Source organism: Hippocampus comes, unplaced genomic scaffold (genome assembly GCF_001891065.2).
Source record: "Hippocampus comes isolate QL1 unplaced genomic scaffold, H_comes_QL1_v1.1 scaffold93, whole genome shotgun sequence".
NCBI classification, from domain to species: Eukaryota; Metazoa; Chordata; class Actinopteri; order Syngnathiformes; family Syngnathidae; genus Hippocampus; species Hippocampus comes.
The window spans coordinates 1,039,626-1,050,462 of NW_017805481.1; the positions used below are offsets into that span (position 1 = coordinate 1,039,626).

Consider the following 10,837-nt stretch of genomic DNA (forward strand, 5'->3'; position numbering starts at 1 on the left):
AGCTGATAATCAGGACTTTGTTGGCTTGGATCAGGAAGTGGAGAGGCTAGAAATCAGTTCTGATTTTCAGTACATGTTTACCACAGTTAACATTTTGTTGAAGGTGAGCAGTGCGGCTTAATTACACTGACAACAGCAGTTGTTCCCATGACGACAGTCTTGGCGAGTTTCTTTGGGGGGGTGAGGCGATATTTTTGTCTCATGGATCTGTCAGGTTCGTTTCCACTGCAGCCGTGCTAAGCAACAGTTCTGCCAAACGCGTTCAAATGGGATCCTCCTCTCCAGGACATCATGAGGCAGGTTTCTCATATGTATGAGGGTCGGTGGCAAGACCAGAGACCTGTTGAATTATTTAAACAAGTGGCAAAAATGCGAGCAGAGTTCGCACAGCCTGCCCACATAAACATTAGCAGGCTCCACCTCTCTCCTGTGCATCTTCCCTCACCCAACTTGTATTGTCTGCTGCCACTCGGTGCTGGAGAGAAGCAGCCTGGAGGAGGCTGACGACCTCCAGCGCAACCAAAGTAAGAGAAAATCACCGCTCCTTCTCCATCCCGCTTCGTCAAAACCGAGCCAGAACTAATAGACTGCATTGCATCGAGGAGTACCAATGCACGCACGGTGTTTTGGTTTGGCGCATGGCAAGTTGCATCCACACCACTTTTACGCACGTCTCTCCAGGCGGAGGATGTGAGCGCGTCCACGTGCGCGGAGGGGAACAAAACAAACCAAAGTGAGCGAAGATGCGCGGCGCCGAGCTGCTGCTCGCTTACGTCCTCGCCAAAGTGGCCGTGCGCCACGCGGACTGCCAGGGGGAGCGCCCGGCGGATGACTTGGTGCTGGTGAGCGGATACAACGAGTCGGCGGAGTCCGTGACGAGCAGCGCCACGGAGAGCCCGCACACGGAGGACAAATGCCGCGGCTACTACGACGTGATGGGCCAGTGGGACCCGCCCTTTGTGTGCCAGACGGGCAACTACCTGTACTGTTGCGGCACGTGCGGCTTCAGGTTCTGCTGCGCCTTCCGCAGCTCCCGGCTGGACCAGACCACCTGCAAGAACTACGACACGCCGCCGTGGATGATGACCGGCAGACCGCCGTCTAAGGTGGATGTGGCGCAGGACTCCGCCAAGGACAAGACCAACATGATCGTGTATGTCATCTGCGGGCTGGTGGCCATCATGGCACTGATTGGCATCTTCACCAAGCTGGGGCTGGAGAAGACGCAGCGGCCAAACCAAGAAAACATGCCACAGTATGACTTGATATCCAGCTTATTTCTATAGCTACTCCATCAAAACTTCTCCAAAAATGCATTCACAGGCTGTCAACTGCATGCCAAAGCAACAGGTGCCGCTCTAAGGCCAACTCATCTAAGCCAATGTATCTTCATTTTGTAACATCTAAAATTATGCAGTACTTTGCTATTCCTACTATAATCATAATTCAATTTCAGGAGCATCGTCGCACGTTGAGCAAAAATAAGGCAGTGGATTAATTCCTCATGAGCATATTTACTAAAACTGGAAGCCACTTGAATATGATAGTTTGACGTAATTCAATTCAATTGTATTGGGGACTTGTGACTTAAAATTTGCCCCTAAATAAAGGTTTGAAAACTAGAAAGGCACACACAGTTCATGATTGCATCAATAAAATTTTAAAAAATCCTCACTTACTTTGCTCCAAATATTTTGCCAAACTTGTGCACTTAGTAGACGTGACTTCATGCATCCACTTTATTTTCACGTTAACTCAATTTGACACACAAACACAACTCCCTGACAGGATTTACCTTCATCACATGGCTCTACTACAACTCTACCGGTCACAATCTCCACCCCACAAGGAATAAACTTTTCTCCACATGAAAATGTATTACCAGACTGTGAAGTGCATGCCAAAGCAACAGGTGGCGCTATAGCCCCAACTGTTGATTCACCGAAACCAATCGCAAAAGCAAAGTCAATTCCAGGAAAAAGGTCATATGAAATCAGAACGGTACACAAAATTCAATAACTACAGCATTTCATATTTCTGTTTGCATCCTTTAGAATGTGTTTGGATATTTGTATTACCCATGCAGTATTTGTCTTTGCAGACCTTTGGCGCATGTGACCCGTCATCCCGCTTCAGAACATCCGGACGAGATAAGCCTGGGCCTGCACTATGAGAACATGCAGACAAGAGTCGCAATAAACAGTCTACGTAAGTGTCAGGAGCAACGCACATATTCATCTTCTTCCTGATCGGACTTGTAAAATAGTTTTGACACTGCATAAAATACTGCACCATTATTTAAAAAAAATGCAGCAATATGTATCCGGGTTGTACCATCCCATAAAAAAAAAAAAAAAAACGGTAACTTCCAATGCATCCCCTCAAACCAGATGTCTGTTGCAGTACTAAGACTGACCTATGAGAGGCAGCATGGTGTCACAGGGCATCTAGATTGCGGAAAATACAAAGAAGAATAAAGAGAAGTTGTAACAGTCAGGCGTAGCGTGATCAGTGGCATTCCGTTTCCCACCATTATCATGTGTGCCTTGGCCACACACAAGAATTTATGATATCGACATCTTTAACCTTTACAGTTGTTAGCATGGACTATTTTCTGAGCAGATCAGGGAGTAAAGATGACTGAGCACACCGCGAGCATTCCGTTTCCCACCATTATCACGTGGGCCTTGGCCGCACACAAGAATTTATGATATCGACAACTTTAACCTTTACAGTTGTTAGCATGGACTATTTTCTGAGCAGATCAGGGAGTAAAGATGACTGAGCACACCGCGCACCACAAAATAATTGCCTTGGATAAAATAAGTGACAGCTGATAATCAGGACTTTGTTGGCTTGGATCAGGAAGTGGAGAGGCTAGAAATCAGTTCTGATTTTCAGTACATGTTTACCACAGTTAATGCTAAGCAACAGTTCTCCCAAACGCGTTCAAATGGGATCCTCCTCTCCAGGACATCATGAGGCAGGTTTCTCATATGTATGAGGGTCGGTGGCAAGACCAGAGACCTGTTGAATTATTTAAACAAGTGGCAAAAATGCGAGCAGAGTTCGCACAGCCTGCCCACATAAACATTAGCAGTTTAGTCGCTAATAACTCGCCGGCAGCCACCGGATAAAAGCAGCAATCAATCGTGTCGGGGAAGTTCGCTAACGCAATGAAAATCAGTTTTTTCTCGATTTACGTTGTCCTGAATGTGTGGCAATTGAATGCCCATCTGGTGTATGGTCGTGTCTAAACCACCAAAAATCGTCACAGTGCGCTAAAATGACTCAGACGTGCAAAAATTCAGAGCTGAAAGGAGTTTTGCCAACGGGACTATGTGGCCCGTTTGGCAGACGCAATTCTGGTTGCGGCCGGTTTGTAGCTCAGCCTCCATATCTGTTAGCGTTACACTTAACAGGCCTCTAACTCACCTGAGAAAACAAAAAAAAATACTTGTGTCAAACGTTTTACGAGTCCCATGGACGTGTCTATCAGCGACAACGAGCTTCTTGAACCTCACGAGGCAACAGCGGCCTACTTTTTGACACGAGAGCCGCAACTCTTGACAGTACTCTGTCAACGCGTTAAAAGAAGACAAACAACTAGACGTGCAGTTCAGCATTCTGGGAATAGAAAAACATGCGTCACATGTTTACGAAAGACCTTGTCGTTCATTTATTAATCCATTGGCAGTAGCTTAGACGCAAAAAGAACACATTTTTCGGCACTCTAGGTTCAGCTCTGTCAGGTCGATTAAGTTAATGATCGCGAATGAAACCCTGACCGTCAAGGAAATTAGCCAGACTTCAGGTCCACAATAGAGACTCACCGATTATTTCCTTGTCATGTGTGGTGTCGCTCAAATCTAAAACGGATGTTTAAAATCAGTATGTGATCAAAGTTTTAGAAGACAAGTATGAAGTCGAGTCATGTGCATGGCAGCAGAATACAGAAAATGACTTTGGCCCACTTAGGCTTTAATTGTATGAAAGTAAAGCAGGTCAACAAGTGGAAAGGATTTGCCTGACAAAGCAAAGTTGGTTTAGCCCCGCGACGGCGCACTGACTGGTTTGGTCACCACCCCAACAACCACCGTCTCGTCTCCCACATGTGTCTTGAGTTCTGGCATAAATGTGTACATGTCTTTTTTTTTTTGTAATGTGACTATATGTGCTTAGTTTTTTTTCCCATTACATGTTGAAGTCAGTGTTGTTGTTGTGTACTTTTGTGCATGTGCGATGACAATAAAGATCCATTCATTCATTCATTCATTCTGGTCTCACTGGTGTGATTGGTCAGTGGTAGGGAAAAACTGGAAGTGAACCTTCGGTGATTGTAAACGATCATGGGATTTGTATTTTGTTTGGGAAGGTGCGGTCTGAATCCTCGTTGTTTTGGAGAGCTTAGATGTGTTGAAGTCAAAACCGGTCATCAAACCCATCGTCTGCATCATAAGGCGAGACGGTGTCGGCGATGAGAGACTCCTTCCGCATTAATTAGCACAGTCTCTTGCTGACCAGTGGGGAATAAGAGCCTCATTAACCTCATTCTGGATTAATGATCTGTTTTTCCACAGGAATCCTACAGCAACGAACGGCCGACTCAAATTGCTCAATCTCTAACAATGGGATTGGATCTTAATCTTGAAAAGAGTCGCGATGCAGGCTTGATTGATTACGCTCATGAGTCGATGACAGCGAGCGGTTTATCAAATCATGATCGATCATCTCACGTTTGAATTTAGCGCTTATTTTGAAAAAAAAAAATAGCACATTCTTCTCAACATTCTTTATCCAACGTACTGATATACAGACATGCATAATGAGCAAACAGGATTTACTTTCCCGCGACTTTCTAAACATCTGTTGGCGCTGTCATGCCAGGCCACGACAGAGGGGGGGGGACAGTCCATTGGCTGCATAGCCATTAATTACGCGGAAGCCGTGTGTAGGATTGGGAAAGCAGCCACAATACTCCAGCTGCACCCGCGAAAGGGCCCGTCGCTGTCTAGCGCACAAACTACACCCAGCTCTTAAACATTCACACTCCTGAGCCCGATCTCTTCATCGCAATATAAATGATTAGGAAAGCTTATGCAATCGTTAAGAATTAGCCGAGCTTCCTTCTGTGGCTTCCTCTACGACTCTTTCTTCTTCTTCTTCTTCTTCTTTTTTCCGGCAACAAGGTTGCTGTGCAGGGTCAGTCGGTGGCGATATGCTTATCTGCAGTTGCTCCTATTTTGCCCATCCCAATGTTCACTTTTTCAGACAGCCCCCAGATGAACAACGCCACGCCTGCCTCGCCTCTGCTCACCGAGCCATACGCACTGTTGGATTCGATCAGCAGCCCCTACGAGCCGCAGACGTTGGTCAAGGACCTCAACAAGTACGCCACCCTCAAGGCTGTCGGTAAGAATGCAAACAAAACTTGAATGTACAATGAATCAATTAACAGAATGATCAGGATTTTTTTTTCCTTTAAAACTCATTCACTCCCAAAGACGTTTTTAAACGTCTTTTCAGACTTGGTCTAGAATTGGCTGGTACTGAATGAGTTAAGGGTAGTTTTTCTAGTTGCTCCAAATATCTAGAAACCTTTCTTCCCTCACATTTAATCAATAGGCCGTCAAGGTCCGGAGGGAGGGGAAGCAGAGGGTATTTATAGGATGTGTTTGTTGATCGTCTCAAGTGACCATTTTGGAACTGATCCGGCGTAAGTCGGCATTTGAAACAAGACGCAATTGTCTCGACGTGAGAGAGCCGCCAAAACCTTCAAGCGGACTGAAAATACAAGCGCTTTCCCAGGTGGCGCTAAAAAAAAAATAAGGATGTTAAAAAACAGGTCGGAAACCAGACGTCAATATCGATCCACATCCTGAAGCACAACAGCATGCCTTTTTGAACACTCTCTCTGGGGGGAGCGTTTTGGACTACGCAGCTGAAGCTCCTCCGACTCCGCGGAAGTGCGCGTCGAGCAAACAGATAATTAGGGGTGCTCAAAAATAGAGCAGATCTTAGCTAATGAGCTCGAGGACAGGAGGCAATCAAGAGAACCCAAAACGCAAATGACTCGTGGCGAGTGGATGCAACACAGCCACCCAGTACAGTGCCAAACCCGACACCTGGACAACATGCGGACGTAATTGTTGTTGTTTAGGATGCAGAGTGGAACCTCGAATACAATCCAAAACAATTACGGATTTTGAAACAAAAGGAAATAATGACGCCCGAAGGAATCCATTTCCATGTAAAAATAGGTTAACCACTGCTAATAATGAATTGTGTCCTCACCCGAATCGTTAATGGCGTCATAAAGCCACACGGCAGCTGACTTTCGGGGGTCTGATGGTTTCTCGGTCTTTATTGTTGACATCCTGCGCACTACGGGAATAATGATACAATTTTACACAAACTTGCACGCAAGGAGACAGTTGAACTTGATGGTTGCTTTCTAAAAAGTGTCTGCCTGTTTCTCCTTGGGGCGAAGCCGCATAGACGCACATCGACAGGCGGTTATCATCTGTCGCATGAAAATCTCGGTGCCTCAACCACAGACAACTTGATTTGTCTCACAGAAAATCAGAGTTGATTTTCTTAAATTTTTATCTAAGTGGTAATTGACAAAGAATGTAAATGCACGTCACCAGGCTAATTGTGTATGGCACAGAGGTGTTTTTAATACATATACCGTATTTTCCGCATTATAAGGCGCTTTGGAGTATAAGGCGCACCTTCAATCAATGGCCTGTTTTAAAATAGTTTTCATATATTGGGCGCACCGCTTTATAAGGCGCATAGATTAGAAGCTACAATAGTGGCTGAGGTTGCATTTTGCATCCACTAGATGGAGCTACACTAAAGGGAGCACAATACAGTGTAGCTTTAGTTAGATTGCGCTGTAACAAAGCGCTTTACAGAACATTTAAAATGCTCCATCCAAGAAATCTGAATATTTATCCATATATAAATCGCATCGGATTATAGGGCGCACTGTCGGCTTTTGAGAACAATGAATGCTTTTAGGTGTGCCTTATCGTACGAAAAATACAGTACTTACTGTATTTACTGTAATGTTAACTTGACGACTGCGCGAGCGTAGGTTTGTGATAGACTACAACGGGTTAAAACTTTTGTCCTGGTTCGGTTACGCCGCCGCCGTCGGCACAGAACTCCATCACCCACCACCTCCCTGGACCCAAGCTTTTGAGAACCACTTGAGTTCATCGGTCTCGCTTTTCTCTCTCTGTCAGCAGAAAAAGCTAACGACGGCTTCTACATCAACCGCCGCCAAGTGCTGAGTGGAATAACAACGAAGGGCAGCCTTCCAATGGAGCATGTGGACGCGGAGCCCAGCAACCCCTACAGCCCGCCCAGACAGATGTCAAGCATGCAGAGCGTACGCAAGCACAAGAACCCGCGAAGCCACAGCTCCCAGTCGCTGTCCTTTGGCTCTTTTTCCAGCCCGGCCACGCCGAGACCTTGGGAGAGCAAAGACGTGCTGGGGCTGAGGCAGTGCTACGACCCGACTAACTTCTGCGTCACGGGGAGGGAACTTCAGAACGTTCGCTTCCTGCCCCCGCAGCCCTATTTGGTCACCAACAGCAAGACGGAAGTGACAGTATGAAGTGAAGAAACGGCAAGTGCAGGAAGTGCTTGTGTAAAATACGACTGCGGACTGTTCAACAACATACGGTTGTGTGGACGTCATGGACAGCGTTCACGACAAAGGTTTGAATTCAAATGAGTGTCATCCAACAATAACATCAAATCACAAATGCGAGATAAATAAAATACCCTCCAACGCCAACATAGACCTCCACCTAGGCCAAACAACAGTGGTGCCCTGAGATTTGGGCTGAACAATTTATCGTTTTAGGATCCAAATCGTGATCCGAGCAAATCATTTGGTGATCCTCAAAACCGCATTCTTTTTAAAGAGCTTTTAAACGACGCAGAGCTCACGGATTAGAAGAGGTATGCAAATTGTGGACAGGTGACACTTACCAATCATCTCCGTGCTGGGCTTCAAAGTCGTCCACGTCACGGAATCGCCCATCCTCATGAGTTTTTGAAACCACATGATTCGTTTCAATTCAACGGACATTGTGCTGCTCCTCGTGGTGCGCATGACTTGGCCGCCTGGCAGTAGTTTTCTACAGACATACAGAGATACATGGAAATGATCAATCCTCAGTAAATTTCAGTAAGATTAGTCGTTCTTTGCAGAGGATAAATAATACATGAGACACTTGTAGGTATTGATATATTATCTTTCTACATGTTTTGCTCCACTGCTTGTCTTCAACTATCTGTTGCTGAAAGGGTGATAAAACCGCGACACTGATGCTCTTGGCATTGTTAGACTTAAGGCATATGGACTTTCCTGAGGTCAAGGGTGTGTCATTAAACAGACTGAAGCTATCTGCCTAGTTATAAAGTATGTTGAGTTGACTGCCACCATACAGTGCTCGTACCTCTCATTTTTGTCGGAAAGTCAAAGCAAAAAAACAAAACAAAACAAAAAAAAAAAAACCAGATTTTTGACTAATAACTCTTGAGGCACCACTGAAATGTAGATCCCTAAATTCCAAGAGCAAAAACAAAAAGGACAGAAATTACACAGACTGTTATGTATATTGCATCACAAGTAAGCATCTATACGTTCTCTAAATGACACACAATTTTGTGTGCGTGCGCTTTACACAACGAGTGAAATGATCCAAATTCAGTGTGTTCTCTTGATTCAAAGCTGGGGTCATATTTTTACTTTCAACCAGTCAATACTATTGAATGTTGTGAGCACGCAGTGTTACGCTATACCTTTTTACTCGGACAAAAACATTGCTGTTTTTATGAAGAACTACATCGTCAAACTTTTGTGGTTCATTGCTGTTTTTCACAATCAGAAATGTACATTATACCTATTCCATGCACTCTATTTGTACCCGGTTGCTCTAATGAGTGCTTTTTTTGCAGTGCAAAGATTGATATCACACGTTCTACAAAAAATAAGGAAAATGCCTTTTAATACGGCTATTATTTTAGTGACCGATTAAATGTTTGATGGTATGGACTGGGGAAATCACCAAAACAAGCTTTTGAGGTCAGTCGTCGAGCAAAACGTGAGTTTGGAGGACTATTTGAAATCATTTTAATTCAAAGGGTGTCATAAATTCAATAATTTAACAGGTGGAGAGTTGACGAATTGAGAATAACAAGGACCAAATGTGCCAGCAGCACGTAAAACGGAAAGACAGTCCAAATTTTTGGAAATTACGGTGGAGTGCAAAAACAGGGAAAGTATTTTTAATCCCCCCACATTGTTTGATATTGTGAGTTTGTGTTTCACCGTGTTGCAGCAGTACAAAAATGTCACGCTTTTGTTCATTTTGCTATTAAAATATATTTTTTAATAGCAGACTGCCATGTGTCCGTGCGGTGTCATGAAGCCGATTACAATTTTGTTCTTTATTCGATTGTTCTAGACCACGGGTGTCAAACTCATTTTTGTCGAGGGCCACATTGTAGTTACGGTTTCCCTGAGAGGGCCATTAAGACTGCATTTTGTAAAACCATGGAAAAGTTGACATGCTTGATTTGCTCTCGTGGGCCACACAAAATGATATGACCGGCCAGATCTGGCCCCCGGGCCTCAAGTTTGACACAGTGTTCCAGATGGCCAAACATAATACAATTCCCTGCAACTCGAATCATTTGCTGTTTCGAAAGAAGTGAAGACCAAACTTCACACACGGGAGATTCTCCCCTCCCGTTAAAAATAATATTATTTATTGTCTTAAGCTCGATTGCTTGAGTTATAGAAAAACATTGCTCACGTGGTATTTATCATTCACGTTCTCCAGTCGCTATGTTTGTGGGGAGTTGTGAGTGGAGCCTCTGCGGCAGACACGACGAAACGTTAGCCGTCCGCTGGGTATTCCAACTGCCGAGTTCAAGGGTAGACTGAGGGAAAGTCAAGATGTCTGCGAAGATGGAAGAAAGGAATCTTGAAACAGTGAGTGGCTGTGTTTGTGCTCATATGTTGAGACGCAGACTGAGAATCTTGCCAGGATGTCAAGCTGAAAATAATCCCAACTATTCTTAGATTTATGCTGTTGTTATATTGTCTTGACACTTTTGTGATGGGGTGAACGAGTCAGACAACAAATCAAGATCCTGAAAATATCTGTGATTGGATTATTTATATAAAATATTGTTACGGTACGGCGGTATAGCCTCCGAGGGTTTGATTATTTTGTTTTTGGGGGGGCTCTTCATAGCTATTTTGTGACATGTTCCTTTTCACTCTAAAAACGGTTTGGTCATAAATAACCCTTTTTTTTATTGTTAGACACACAATGGCTCACATTGGCAAACCATCAATTGAATAGTTAGATAATTTTTTTAAAAATGGAAGCAAAGTGGATATGAAGTGGCTTTAATTCCTTAACCCAAAGAATGTCAGAGACCTTGCTGAAATGCAGCGCTTTAATCCTTGTCCATAAAATTGAACTAAAAAAATATTTCAAACATCCCACAGGCACCGTTAGCTTTTTTTTTCCCCTCTCCCTTTTTATTGACCTACACTTCTGTCTATATTTATTCACTCCACTACCCTCAATGTGGAACAGGAGCCCTGGGCAACTGACTGTTAACACTCATCATAAAATTCTCATCCCATTCCAATGACACACTTTTACCTCACCTGCTTACCAGTTTACGTGTGACCAACTTGTCACAAATGGGTCATTTCGAGACTCTCATGTCAACATGAAGTACACCCGTGTAGTCGTAGGATATCCAACACAAGAAATACAGTCAACGGTTAGAGGTA

The 10,837-nt window shown here is 44.2% G+C and overlaps 1 protein-coding gene across 3 annotated transcripts; it reads left to right on the top strand.

The window, feature by feature from the left end:
• The first annotated feature begins 433 nt into the window (after positions 1 to 433).
• On the top strand, positions 434 to 8,014 carry shisa9b (shisa family member 9b). 3 transcript variants are annotated; one of them, XM_019875831.1, is made up of 4 exons: positions 434 to 1,153; positions 2,102 to 2,208; positions 5,272 to 5,412; positions 7,254 to 8,014. In XM_019875831.1, the coding sequence occupies exons 1-4, from the start codon at positions 744 to 746 to the stop codon at positions 7,625 to 7,627; spliced, it is 1,032 nt and encodes a 343-aa protein (XP_019731390.1). In that variant the 5' UTR covers positions 434 to 743; the 3' UTR covers positions 7,628 to 8,014. The 3 variants fall into 3 exon arrangements, with proteins under 3 accessions (XP_019731390.1, XP_019731388.1, XP_019731389.1); XM_019875829.1 differs by having other exon boundaries at positions 437 to 1,255; XM_019875830.1 differs by having other exon boundaries at positions 437 to 1,255; positions 7,257 to 8,014.
• The last annotated feature ends 2,823 nt before the right edge of the window (positions 8,015 to 10,837 follow it).